At 39.2% G+C, this 15,000-nt stretch overlaps 1 protein-coding gene across 9 annotated transcripts in view; it reads left to right on the top strand.

Annotated features, from left to right (window-relative positions):
* GTDC1 (glycosyltransferase like domain containing 1) overlaps positions 1 to 15,000 on the top strand; it is a 431,567-nt gene that overhangs the window by 275,957 nt on the left and 140,610 nt on the right. For all 9 annotated transcript variants that reach the window (XR_014590560.1, XM_083865293.1, XM_083865295.1 and 6 more), the window contains one exon: positions 14,319 to 14,428. Coding sequence is in view for 8 of the 9 variants with exons in the window: in XM_083865293.1 (XP_083721419.1) it covers positions 14,319 to 14,428 (110 nt within the window). In the remaining variant the exon portion in view is untranslated. The remainder of the gene's footprint in view (positions 1 to 14,318; positions 14,429 to 15,000) is intronic.

The following is a 15,000-nucleotide window of genomic DNA, read 5'->3' as shown; positions in this document are numbered from 1 at the left end:
TAGCCAAGTGTTGTAATGTGCAAGGGGGTTTTTGTGTGTCAAACATTGGCAGTGGGATCCTGCTTGTCTTCCAGCACAAAGCGCTCGCAGATATTGTCCTATACAATAATGCTTAACGACCATTGTCTACCATGATGATTTACATGTGGTTTTCATTTTGGGGGTGAAAAAAAAAAAAAAAGTAGGAAAGGAAGGATTTTGTGTGTGTGTGTGTTCCTGTGTTCCCCCTTCACCTAACACAAAAAGCCTTTGGCTAAACTGTAAAAAATAACCTTTATGAAGCCGTGCTGCTGTTAGAGAAAGCCTCTCTAACTGAAGTGATGGTGACCTCATTGTGCTGGGGTGTAGCAGGGACAGCCAGCACCCTGAAATATGGCATTAGCCCCAACTCTTCTTCCTCTGCCCACTTGGAACCACATCCAAATCCAACCTGCCATTCTCCCTTTGAAGTGTTGTTAAAATGTCTCTGCATGAGAAGAGGTGCTTTGGTGCACCCCTGCCCCTCCTCTCTGTCCCCCTTGAGCCCGAGCCTGACAAGGATTGCAGTGTGCCACCTCTGCCCACAGCAGATTAATAACTGACACTGTTTTAGCAGAGTCATGAGGTTCTCCACAGAGTAATTTGTTTTCTCCTTCCTCACCAGGCCTTAATGTTTTTTTTATAAACATCTATAGCAAGGCCCTGCTAACAGGAATGACTTATGGCCAAGGATGTGGATAAAAGGTGAGCTTGGGTTTCTGAGCTGACAAGGGCTCAGAATTACTCTTTCCTTTATGTAAATGGACTTTGATGGAAACAGAGACCAAAGTTCTGGTGATCAATGGACAAGCTTCTGACATTTGATCAGAACTTCGTGGTGTCCCACTGGTTTCCATTGCAGTGTGATAAAATGTCTATTTAGAATCATAGAATAGTTCAGGTTGGAAAATATTTTTAAGATCACTGATTCCAACCATAAATCATCATGTCCAGCTATACTGGAGACATTGGAGCAAGTCCAGAGAAGACCATAAAGATGCTTAGGGGGATTGAACATGTCTACTATGAGGAAGGTCTGAGAGAATTGGGATTGTTCAGCCTGAAGAGGAGAAGGCTTCAGCGAGTCCTTAGAGCCCTTCCAGTACCCAGCAGGGCTCCAGGAAAGCTGGAGAGAGACTTTGGGCAAGGGTGTGGAGTGACAGGACAAGGGGGAATGGCTTCCCACTGTCAGAGGGCAGGGATAGATGGGATATGGGGGAGAAATTGTTCCCAGTGAGGGTGAGAGGCCCTGGCACAGATTGCCCAGAGAAGCTGTGGCTGCCCCATCCCTGGAATTATCCATGACCAGATTGGACGGGGCTTGGAGCACCCTGGGATAGTGGAAGGTGTCCCTGCTCATGGCAGAGTGCTTAGAACAAGATGGTTTTTAATGTCCCTTCCAACCCAAACAATTCCCTGATTCTCTGATATTTGATGAAGGATGAGTGTATTAGAAATATGACAGTTACCCATGTGGCATAATCCTTTTCTCTCCCCCAAAACTACACCACCAGCATTTATACATCCATTATTCCCTCTCATTCACCCGAACCTTATGGTTTGGTTTTTTTCTCCTGTGTGTTCTGTATCATCTAAGCAGTTAAAGATTTGATAAGAGAAAGTTGTCAGAAATCAATTCTTCTTCCCCTAATTGCACGGGTGTGATAAAAGATCACACGGGGAATCTGCAAGAATTTACACATGCACACAAACAAATAGCTGCTGTCAATTCACATGGAAGATCAGATAATGCCATTATCTTGTGTCAAACCTACCAGTGTGTGACAAGAGCATGGGGAAGGATGTGGGGCAGGAGATACGGGAGCAGGAGGAACAGTGGTGGAAGTCATGATGAGTAAATTCAGAAGGAAAAAAGAAACCCCAATCTAGATTGCAAAAAATTATCTGAAGATTTCTGGTCTAAGGAAAACTGGTGTGTTCAGAGATAGTTCTGTGTCTAGTTATCTGGTTTTGTTGTAGAGTATAATGAAGAAATGAGTGCATGGAGGACAGTCTGTACTGTACCAACATCTCACTGCCCAGCATGATGCCCTGGTCCCCTGCACACAGGAGCAAGTGCTTGGAAATGGTTGTCCCAGATGGGGACAAGAAGTAGGTGTTGTGCCTTTTGTGATGAGGCAGCTCTTCATCAGTGAGCTGAGCACAAGTCCTTTACAAGCTGTTAGAGAGAGGAGCCTGGAGAGGGATTTTTAATAGTATTTTGTATTTATTTTGTACATATAATATGTTTTATAGTAGATTATTAATATAGATTTTTTTAATATTTATATATATAAATGTAAAAAAACAAGAATAGTAACTTGTTCCTCTTGGCAGCACAATGCAAGATTTAAGATTTCACTTTTTGAAATCTCAACTGAAAACTATTTCCTATGGACACACTTGAGAATATAGAGATTCATATTTTCCTCGTGCTGTTGAATATTTTGGACCAAAGCTTATCCCATCAAGATGCAGGTGTAGCAAGACAGCAAAACAGGAAGGAAATCCATCTAGAAATCACATTTGAGTACCCAGAAATGCCATTAGGCTCAACAGGCATTCTCAACATTGTGAACAGCCTGCAGAGAACAAGGAAGTGTGCTGAATAAATAAGGCAGACTGAAGACAGAAATACAAATATTTATACAGTGTTAACTAGAAGGTACCAAATAGGATAAAAAAGCCCACAGGATGTAAAATAACAAATTTAAAATGGGAACTTTTTTGCTGTGTTTAAGGAATACCATCCAGTATTCCCAGGGAAAACAGCACTCACCAGAGCAGTGGCACTGATGGCATGTGGTGCTGAACCTCTGCCATGAACATGTGGAGGCATTCATGTAGAAGTTGACAACTTTCCCTCTTGCACATGTGAAAATAGTCTGATTTCACATTAATGCAAGCTGGGATTAAGTTTGGGAGCTGATATTACTCTTTTAGACCCACAGAATGATTTAGGTTGGAAAAGACCTCTTGAGGATCATTGAGTCCAGCCCATTCCCCCAGCTCTGCCTAGCCCACCACTAACCCATGTCCCCAAGTGCCACATCCACATGCCTTTTAAATCCCTCCAGGGATGGTGACTCAAACAAATAAAAATTAAAGAAGCTAATGAAATAATCTTAGAAGTTCAGCCTTAAGTGGAAAGACAGCTTGGAAGTGCCCATTCTTTGGTTGTTCATTCAGTGATATCTTATCCTGCAGCAAGGGAGTTTGAGGCACTGAGCCCTTCCAGTGGAAGATGTGTTATTCCTTGATCACTGTTTTTAAGAGCTAGTAGAAAAGTCCAGAATGTGCTGAAGGTGTGAAAATTCTGCTATAGAGGAAATCTCAGCATCAGTTTCTCCCTCTTTCTTACAGAATGTTTTCTCGAAGGGTTATGGGCAGTTTACAGTCCAGAGGAACAAACATCTCTAAATTTTGCTACTGAAAAAAAAAAAGAAGCTCTGTGTTACCTTCGCATTCTTCAGCTGAGAAGCCAAATGGAATTTTGGTTAGTTTGTTGTGTTTATAGTACAGGCAGAGCCTCAAGTGAGTGTTCCAAGAACAATAACTGGGCTTGTGAGCATCTCTTAGTTTCCTTCCTTCCAGCTCTCTGGTTGAGATGTGGGTAACTAGAGACTCAGAAATACCATCTTGTAGTCACAAATCAAAAAAAAAATAAACTACAGTTTTGAAAATTTTAAGACAAACTTCAATGCTGAGATAGAATGGCAGGAATTAGATGAGGGCTGTGATATTCACCTGTGAGGCGCCGGGAGACCACAAAAGGAAACAGCCTCAAGTTATGCCAGGGAGGATTAGGTTGGATATTAGGAAAAAAAATCCTCACCCAAAGGGCTGTCAAGCTCTGGCAGAGGCTGCCCAGGGCAGTGGTGGAATCCCCATCCCTGGAGGGATTTAAAATGCATGTGACTGTGGCCCCTGGGGACGTGAGTTAGTGGTGGCTTTGACAGTGCTGGGGGAGCAGTTAGACTCAGTGACTTTTGAGGGCTTTTCAGACCTAAATGATTCTGTGATTCTTTGACCTTTCAGCTCTCCAAAAAGTCACATGTTTGCCAGTCTTACAGAAAGATCCTCAGAGGACAGTGAAGGTGTTTGGGTTTGAGTGGTGTTTTTTGTCCCCTGGTTTCAATTGCCTGGGCTCCTTATTAATTGTTGAAGCAACATTCGCTCCATTGGTATCAGCAGTGTAGGAAAGGAGAGGGGACCTATCTCAGAAATACAAAGGGCTGAGATATTTTGTGATCTTTTCCCACTCAAATGTATCCTTCAAATCTCATTCCCTCAATCAAGGGAAATAATTTCAGTTACCCTGGTCACAGTAGAAAGCAGCCCTCTTTTTGAATGTCTTTTTTCATTAATGTAGATATGTTTCTGAGATGAGAAATGATGTTTCTTCTAATTACGGTTACATGTAGTTAATTTCCTTTTTTTAAAAGCTCAGTGTGAAAGGCAGTTTCCTTTAAAAAGGGAGGGGGGAAGAAAAAAGTGATACAGCTGATGTTCCTGTTGCCTTAGCAACAGATTTATTTATTAGGGTCTGAAATGACATGAGTTAATATACCACATACCTGCTGATCGGCAAACTCTCCTATTTCAGCTCCAGTTGACAATTAAGTCCTGGACAGCTACAGCCAGGGGTTAATGTTACTCATTAGGAGAACTAGGTCATTACTGGGAAATCAAGGCACTTAAGGCAGCATGGATAAAATACAAAATTCAACATCTCAAGGAGTGAGGGGTTTTATGTTAATTAACCTTATTTTCCTTTCATTAAAAAAAAACTTTCATATATGCATATGACAGTGGATCAATTAATTGGGAAAGGAAAAAAAAGGAAGAAGTAAGCTGTAGTTTACTTTCCTCTCCTAGTTGTCTTCATTTCCTTTGGAAGGGTTTCATTATTTTATGGAAAATTCTTATGTCTATATGATGAGTAAAAAGGGTATTAAAATTAAGAAGGGAATCATCATGGAAATCAGCTTTACCACAAGGGAATGAGCAAATAAAAGCCTTGGAAATGAAAATAAATAAGCTTTGCTAATACCTCACCTAAGGAGCAGAATATAAGCCCATCAGAGCTTGGAGATATTTAGAGGTACTTCTTTGCTTCTTTATTAAGCAGTTACATAGTTATTTGACCTTCAGAAACCGAAACTTTAGAGAACTAATTCAAGTTGTTGGCAAATATTCTATTTACAGGAAGCTGATCAGTGGTGTAGCCCACAGTAACTCCTGTATTTAGTAATTGGCTTCTGATTTCCAGGAAAATTAAATATATTCTCTGAAAGTTTTATTAAGATATCTGAGTGGGAGTTTTAACTTGATAAGTCATAAGTGATTTAATAAAGCTCTCCTGAAAGCCTTTATTTACTAACTTTTTTCAGGCTTCATTCTGATACTGGAGAACTTAATAGGCTGAAAAAGAATCATATTAAAATAAAACTTATTTTTTTACTCACTGCTTCCCCAAATACGCTTTCACTTCTACTAAGCACTCTACTTTCTTTTCTGTATTTAAGCTCTGTGGCCCAATTCTGCTTCTTATTGTATTTAGACCAATTTGGTGTAAAACCTTTTTCTGTTCCCATGAAGTCAAGGTTGAAACATCAACTTACCTGGGCTGCACATACTGAACTATTGTTTCAGGTGGGAAGGGCATTGTTCTCTGTAACAAAAGCAAGATTAAAGCCCCATGAGTATTTTTCATCTATGTGGGATGGTTTTACACTCTGATGCACCTATTTTCTTAAATATAATAAAAATGCTGAATAATATCAAGATTCTGTATGAAATATCACACACAGAAACTTTCCTTGGAGGCCAAGTTGGTTTGGGTTTGGAGCAGCATGGTCTTGTGGAAGATGTCCCTGCCTATGGCAGGGGTGTTGGGATGAGATGAGCTTTAAAGTCCCTTCCCACCTAAACCATTCCATGATTCTGTGATGCTGTGATTCCCTCTGTGCTATCCAGATGCTCACAAGACAGCCACTTCAGTGCCATCCTCCAGAGCCTGTTACAATAAACGCTTTTAGCCACGGTTGAAAAGCTGATTTTGGGTTAATGTAAGACTACAACTGCATCACGAGGACGGTTGAAGAATATTTAGGCTTGGAACAGATGCATCACAGATTGCCCTAACAGCTCCAGTAAGATTGGCTCTCCCTTTTCCCAGGATGGGGAATTAATTTTATGGGGGATTTGTTTTCTTCCTGTATAGTTGTGAAATGCAAGTCTTTGAGCAGGAGCACATGTGAACAGGTGGGATTGAGGAATCCTCCAAGGCTTTTCCACCTATGCCTCTCAAAGCAATCCTTTTCTACTCCATTCATCTAATTTGGTTTTGGCCCTTCAAACCTCATCCTTCTGTCTTTGCCAGGCTCAGTTCCCTGGGCATCTCCTCACACATAGACTTGTGCAGCAAATTTGCATCTCACTCTTCTCTGTCTCCATCACTTCACTCCTTGTCTCTGCAAGGAACCTTCTACAACATATCCAAGATACAGCTTGCAGTTTTCCTAGGTAATGTTGTGCCTGTGCTTTTTTTTTTTTTTTTTTCATCTTGTTCTTCATATCTTCTGGAAAACTTGGGCAGGATTTTTTCTAGAAGATTATAGTCCAAGATAAGTTTCAGTTTTGGGAAGCATCATAGGCAAGGACAGAAGAGGTTTTGTAATACAAAGTCCCCAGAAGAATTGGCAGATGGTGCCACCATCCAGCCCCCTTTGTAAGTCCCGGCACCCTGAACCAAAGTATGGGAATAACCTTCAAGAGATAAAAATCAAATATTTCATAAGCAAGTGATCTAATATTCCTCCTTATTCTCACCAATAATAAGAGGGTTATGTTTCTTCCATCAAGGATGTTTTTAATTAGTTTCCTCTTCTTACCACACTGCAACTGTTCAAGTCTGTTCTCTTTGCCTTCTTCTCCTCCCTGCTTTCCCTTTTTTCCAAGTTTTCGTGCTCTTTTCCCCCTCCTGTGTCCTCTAATTGCTGGTTTTTTCTTGTCTGTGTTTGTGCAAACCTGACTCAATGCACTGAGTTGATTCCTCATTCTGAAAGCAGTGAGATTTGGAGTTACTTTAATCTTGTTGAATAATGAGCTTCAAGCCTTGGTGCCAAGAAAGTTCCTGGTTGGAAGCTTCTTCCTGGGAGATCCCAAAAGGATGAGTTATCTCTGGTACCTGAGCTAATTTCTCTCAGGGCATTACTCAGTAAAGAGCAGGATGTACTTTTTGACCCAAGCAGGGCATCTGATGGAGTTTTAAGTATCTTGGTTGTGTGAATCCATCATGGAAATCAGAGACGAGCCACAGAGTCTTGTATGGTGGGATCACCATTCCCAGGAAATTCTGTAGTAATGTAGTTTTTTGTAGTAATTTATACATAAATTTATATTTATGGACATTTTCTGTTCTTTCACGGAGCTGTGTTAATAGACTGTTGTCCACTTATTACCATATTTATAAGCATCTTATGATTGCCATGACATGACTTTTTTTATAGTATTTTATAGTTGTATTGCAATAGGATATGTTGTGTATGGTTATCAGGGCTGCCAGAGTCACTCGGGTATTTTATGACCTCCCAACAACAGGAAAACCTTTTACTATGTTACCTTTGGAACACTGAAGGAAGGGGTTTTTTGTTTTGTTTTTTTGGGTTTTTTTAATAAAGTCTTTGGGGTAGTCCATAACGTTTGCAGGGTTTTGTTACAAATTGAAATAAAGTGGTTTTGGTTTTTTTTTAAATCTGAATCTTCTACTTGGGAACAGCCAGGCTGGCCAAGCTGGACTAAAAGAAATGAAAGGCACTGGAATGAAAGGGCATTGATTTTTACACCAAGGTAACTGAGACCAAATGGTGGTCTTTGTCTTTAAAGCTTAATCTCCCTTTAGGAAATAAGCAAGAGACTCCATGACTGATGCTGATCCTGAGGTTTCTTTGGTTAGGGGACGTGCAGTTTTTTATTTTGAGTTTTTTCTTCATGAGTTGTGAGGGGAGAAGAAGAATCTAAACAATAAACTCCCAAGGTTCTTTCTTGTTTCCTTTTTTATGAATCTCTTGTAGATAACGGGAGATAGGAGAAAATGCTTTTCCAGCGTAAAGCAAAATGCCACCCATTTTTCTCAGGCCAGCAATTTGAACAAATCAGAGGGTAAAATACACACTCCTCACTGTAAATACGTCATGGACTCTAATAGAAAATAAAACACTGTATTTGCCAGTACTGTTTGGCTGCTTTTTTCCTCTCTGGTGCCATTTTTTAATTCTTTGGCTTGCAGAGGTGTTCTGAAAGCATGGGCAAGGATCAGGACCCTTTTTTTTGCTTGTAGGACCCACAAATTGCCAGCTAAAATTTATTCTGTAGGGTCCTTTTTCACACAGAAACATTTTCTTCTACTTGACTCCATTTTCTGTGAACTGAGGGGGTATTAAATATTGTGGTAACTTTTGATGCTGATGATGCCAGACAATGTTTAGAGGCACAATTATAGCAAAGACATTTTGTAGAGCAGATCAGCTGAAAAAGAAAACTCACTGGACTTAACTACATATTTACAGTCTACCTCAACCTCAGCTTGGAAATGTAAAAAGATGGAAAAATACTGTGATAAATTGAATAAATGGAAAGCAATTAACTTTTCCTTCATGTTTGCATTTTCATAGTTATTTCTTTTTTCCCCTATTTCTTTTCTAATTGTGCTTTCCTGGCAGTAACATTTCCTTTTTTGCAGTTATCATGAGCATTGTTACCAGAATTTGGTATTGGAATTTTAATTTTTTTTTGTCCCCTTTTTTTTCCTCTCATAATCTTAACACAGAAAATGTATATTAAAGTCATTTGATTTAGGAAAGTCTTCTGTCCTCTGTGAAAATAATTACTGGAATGTATTACATTTCATGTATTGAATAGGCTTGTAACATGAGTCCTCTTCTTTGAGAAGAATATTATTCTCCTAAAGTATTTACTGACTGTGATTCTCACCATATTTCTGTAAAAGCTCTTTTAAGACCATATCTTGCAGATGGGGAAACCTGGGGAGAGCTGTCTTGTGGGAAATCAGTGTCAGGAAAGGACCAGAATTCTGAAATTCTCTGTTTTGAAGGCCAGGTTTATCTTTCGTGGCCACACTTTTACCTTCTAACATTATTTGGTTTTATTAAACCTGTATTCAAATTTTTCTGAGCTCAAGATTTAATGTGAAATATCAAAGTGTAATACAGTGCATGCTATAATAGAGGGAAAAACATCTCTGATATTGTTCTTTAGATTAGCTTTGGATGAAGTGAAGCCTTGGTTTTAGTTCTGGAGGGTGTGTGTAGGTCTTCTATTTACCCTGTATTTATCCTTTTCCTCCTTGTGTTTTGATATGCCATACTTTTTTTAGTTTTCACCAGGAAAATATATATATTTTTTTTTCTCTTCTTATGTTTTTACTACTCTTTGAATTGTTTTGCCCAGTACCTCTGCCTTATTTTATGTCAGACTTGCTCCTCGTTACTTCCCTTTCCCGAAACAAAAGGATCAATGTCATCTATGTCAAGGTCTGTGTCTTGGAAACCTCATTTCCTTGATTTTTAATTATTGATTCTGTGCCCATGGACTTGCCCAGCCCTTCACACCTTTCCTGTGCTCTGCTCCATCTTCCCTTTCCCTGGCTGATGTCCCCTGTCCCGGTCTTTTCTCCCAGTATGTCTTCTGTCTCACCAGTCCTTGATCTCCACGATTGCTGCCCATCTTCATCAATAATGATTTATTCTTCAGTGGCCTCTTTTAACAGCTATTTTCTAGCAATCATTATAGGCAGGCAGAAACCCATCTTTTACCTCTTGCTGTATATCCTAACAAATTTTTAAAAATACAAAATTAAAGTCCTGCTTCAACTTCTAAGGATTTTGTGCCATTTCCCACCTTAGCCCGTCTGACTTGAAGGTGATTTTGGGGAATGGGGAGGCAGAAGGAGCTTCAGGCAGTGTGAACTCCTTGGATTTAAGGCACTGTACAAAGTGAAATATTACTATGTGCACACACAATTTAGGATTCTCTCCCACTGAAAATCTCCCATGCTAAATGTCCTAAATTTAGGATTTTTTTTAGCTGGGTTTAATTGTAACCCTTTCAGAATGTGTGGCACCTTAATGGTGGGACTCAATGGTCTTCTAAGTCCTTTCCAGCCCAAATGATTCTGTCATTCACAGAGGTGTCACCACAGGGCTGTGGCTTTCACAAGCATTACATGGGATTTATGAAGTATCTTCTCAAAATTAAGACTTCTCCCCCTGATTTTGCACTCTTTTTTAACTGATAAATCCATTAACCCCAGCTTTTAATTTTTTTTTTTAGTAGACTGCATTTATTTTCCCCCTTTGAGTAAGTCCTTCTGCTTTTCTACAACTCTTCCACTTTCTAATTGCATTGCTAGATGTGCCTTCCTCCAAATCCTAAATAACTGTCATTATCACCATGTAGGATAAGTTTACATATACTTTAAAAATTAAACTAAAGTCAGAGAAGACCATATGGGTCTCTTACTGAATTTCACCCAAATTCAAGAGATGAATATTCATTGAATAATAGAAAGGGCCAAATTCTGCTATTTCTTCTTCTTCTTCTTTTTTTTTCTTTTTAATAATGTGTTTTCCATCACTGGTCAGGGATGTGGGTGAGAATGACTCCAGTTTAGGTGGTCTCCATGTACTCTGCTTCCCCCCAGCAATGGGTAAAGTTCGAGGGGTCAGGTTGAATTTCCAAAATCCCTGAAGAGCAGAAGGGTGTTTTGGAGAATGTTGCCATTGATTGTATAGAGGAGCATCATCATAGTGCTATGAGGTTGCTTTTTAAAATCACTTTAGGCTGAAAAGTGGGATGTCAAGTCATCAATTAATCCTGACAGCATCCTTCTGTGGTGAAAAAATAATACAGTCACACCCATTTTACGAGCAGAAAATCTAAGGCAGAGATAATAACGGAGGCTCAGTGGTGATGCTGCTGCTCCCACCACACTCCCATTCCCTGTTCAAGGACACTTCTCAAAGTTTTATATCAGATTACAAAGGGAAGTTACTAAATCAGGATGAACCCTGGGCCACATCCCCCTACCCACATCACTAAACCTCAGCCAGTTCCTCAGAGAGACTTCAGATGTCTCTCTTAAATTGTGGGTTAGAGTCAATAATAAAAAAATCCTGGATAAAAATGAAACTGTGTAGTATTTGAATATGGAGATTGAATGTCTCCGAGGCAGGGATCTCAAATCTGAGGGTAGGTGAGGTGTCTGTGCCTGTTTTGTGGCATTACAGCTGTAGTTTGGTCATTCTGATGTTTTCATGTTCTTAGGATGAAATTTAGAGCATCTTCATACCATGCCCAGTTCTTATTTTTCCTTTACCAGATGCATATCAAATCAAGTGTAAATACAAAAGCATTTCAAATACCTCAACTAAACAACAAAGCCAGACCCTGGAGTCACATTTGCTTGATTTTCCCCCAAACATAATATCTTAAAAGAAAAGTTTGCATTTTAATATCAGGCTTTTTTTACTGTTTTGCAGTTCTTCTTCAGGAAATGGAGTATATATAATTAATACTGTTTAATAAAGCTCAAAAATGCAACAGATGCAGCCAAAAGTGCACATCATTTTGAGCAGATCTTTACAGAACAGACATTCCATATTGTGTTCATCTTTTTCCACGATCACTGCTATGGCAATCTGGTGTGTTTAGCAGTTGTTGCTGAGTAAGGCAGACTGGATTGTATATGATTTTCTCCATGTCAGCCAAGAAACAGAGCTCTCTCCTTTTTGATGCAGCAAAGAGGTGGTCTTGTACTATTTATTTGTTTCTACCAGGAGCAGCTAATGCCTTCAGTATCCTGCAAGAATAAAAATACATTGCAGCCTGTAGGTGCATGGGCCAGGAGTTTTCTGGAGGTCTTAACTGAAAATAAAATGCTTGTGGTGTGGAGAAGTCACAGGAACTGCTAAAATCACTTAAGATGAGCTCCCAAATAGAAAAGCTACAAGATTGACAAAATGTGTCATTAAAATCTGGGAGTGTCACCTAAAAGGGACACATTTTATACTGGGGGATGGAAGGAGGTTCACCTACAGCAGAAAACCTGCAAAAGAGGCTCCAGTGCAGAGGAAACGTTTCCCCTTTCAGCATTCCTTCTGGGTGCCAAATTTTCCTTCTGTTCTTCCCCACCTATTAAACAAAGCTGCAACTTCCAATTCCTATCAGTTTTCCTAAATATGTGCAGCTTATGTGGCTTCGCCGAGCTGTAAGGCTCCGTGTTCTCCTGCCAGCTCCTTGACAATGTGGCTCCAACAGCATCCTCCACTTTTGGCTGCCTCTGGGACCCCTGGTCTCTTCTGGAAAGCGAGAGGGAAAGCATATCCTTTGCTGGAAGGACTTTTTGTGACTGAGAAGCTGATAGCGGGGCTGTGAAGAGCTTGGAAAGATCCCTGTCAGCGTCGTGGCTGTCGAGTCTTCCGGCTCCGCGCGCGGGGACGCGCCGGTCTGCCGGCATGAGCTGAGCCAGGGGTGGGCTCGTGGCATCCCTCACCAAGCACCCACAGCAGCCTGTCCAGGGGAAACTGAGGCTCAGGGGAAATCCTGCCATGAATTACACCAACATGGTAGAAGTTTTCCTTGCAAGCATTTGTAATGGGGATGTTCTCTTCCAGCCAAATCAGAATCCATGAGATCCCGCGTTGGCTCTTTGAGCTGGGCATTTGGAGGGAACTCAATACTGGCAAAAGTTTCTGAACAGAAGTTACCTACCAGAAACAGGTGGCTCTTTTAAGTGTGAGGATGCAGCAAACTAATAGTCAGAGATCTGGGATCTTTGCAACTCCAGACCAGTGCTTGCATCCACTTGGGTTGCTGGAATTGCTGTGGAAACTCCTGGTTCACAGATGTGAAACAAATTACAAGGCTTATGCAGTTGCATTCCTCCTTATTGTTGGGAACAAAACAAATTGGAGAGATGGAGGACTTCTTAAAGCTATTATTGTCTGGCTTTATTTTAAGAAAATATGTCTAATTCTGAAAACTCCACAATTCCTGGAGGTTTCTCAGCCTAGGGAAGTCACATTAATTATAAGATTAATTTATTTTAATTCCCTAAACCAAAAATATTGACTGAATGAGAAATTAACACGTGTAGAGCTGCAGATGTCATTTGGCTTCAGATTTCCTGAATGATATAATTATTAATCTTTCATATAGTAGTGTGACAGACCTACAGATTTCATTCTGCAAAATTACTCTGTGAAGAAAGACACCAGGACAGCTGAGATATAGATTTTTCCCTTAATACAGGAAGGAAAATGGTGGAATTTTCTAAATAATAAATAAATCCAAAATATTTTAAAGGCATATGGTGCACATCTGTTGAAATACAATAATTTAAAGCAGAGTAATTAAATGCAAGATATAATATTCACCTTATAGTGAGGAAATTATCTCATTCTACTTTTAATATAACTTAAGGAATTTGGGAATTTTAAATCATTTGAGATACCTTTTGAACTTTTCATTTTGTGCTAGAAAAGAAAATAGATCAGAAAATTAGGAGAATAATTTATTTTTAGATAACCTAACTTGCGTTTCATGTCATTGAATGTCATACCCATAAAAACCTTTAATATTGTCTTCAGCTGAAATTTTAAATAAGTACAAGTTTCTTACATTCTGTTTTAGTTTTCAGTTAACTCCTTAAAAATCTAAAGGTAGAAAATGCCTTGTGATAGTTTATTCCTTTCTTTACTTAAAGCACTGAATGGATCATAAGCTTTTAATGAGTATAGCATGGATTCCTAAAATTCCATTTTGAGAAATCCTGTAGGTTTAGAAGAGGTTTTTTTAACCTGTTTCTCCTAAAAAAAAGAGACTTGTAAATTAAAGTCATATACATATTTTTTGGACAGGGAAAAAAACAAACTCAAAACTTCTTTTTTCCCCTCCCCATTTTTTCAAGTAATTTTGCCTTCATGTAGGTGCTTGGTCCTTCTCACTTTCAAAGCTGATAATATGAAGAGTAAATGCATTGTTTGAGGACAGGGAAGAGAGAGAAGAATCTGATGAAACTGAGTTTTGACCCCAAGTGCTGCATTGAGGAAAATGTTCAACCATGTGAGAGAAGCAAAGAGAGAAAATATTTGAATAAATTTAGTCCCCAGAAATGCAATTCTAGAGGAATAGTGTTCTGAGAAATAAAAAAACCCTCCCATAATTTCACAACTAAATGTAAACAATAAATTGAGATAAATTCTGTTTGTTTTAAGGGAACATGACAAAGATCCTGAAACTTTCTTTAAAGTCCTGATGAAGCTGAAAGAGCAAGATCTGCCTTTTCATGTGTCCGTCCTCGGAGAGACTTTCAGTGAAATTCCAGGTAGCTTTCCTTTTTTTCTTTAAAGTTACCATAAACTAGATACTTCCAGAAGTAGTTTTTATTTTTTTTATCTTAAACAATGTGCTTAAATTTTTCCTAGTTGTGAAACTAAATTATATTGATTGATACATTGTAAAATTTTAATTGAAATTATTAAAGAGAGCAAGCATTTTTTATTTTACTTGGCAGAGCAAGACCTTATTTATGACTTGTGGTTCAGTAACACTTCTGTATTTATTTAAATAGAGAGATAGGTGTGGGTGATTGGATGGTTCAGATAGGAAGCAAAATCTTTCAGGTCAAGGTCACTCATCTGAAATCCAGACTGAGATTTTAGCAGGTGAAAACACTTAGTTCCCTCTCAAATGTGAGGTAAAGGACTGCTCTGGAGAGCTTCTGGTTTGTATCTGGCATGAAAGTGGTCATTAATCTTTAATATTTTTATACCACTCTCTTGGACAGCCCTTCCGTTTCTTGGCTTCTGCAGAACCACAACTCAGTGAACAGTTTCACCTGTCTGGAAAATAAATAGATTTTATTCAGGCACACAGCTTTGTGCTTGAGATATTATG

Source organism: Zosterops lateralis, assembly GCF_965231275.1.
Source record: "Zosterops lateralis genome assembly, chromosome: 7".
In the NCBI taxonomy this organism is placed as follows: domain Eukaryota; kingdom Metazoa; phylum Chordata; class Aves; order Passeriformes; family Zosteropidae; genus Zosterops; species Zosterops lateralis.
The sequence above is the reverse complement of the archived record's forward strand: the minus strand, read 5'-3'. Positions and strand labels throughout refer to the sequence as shown.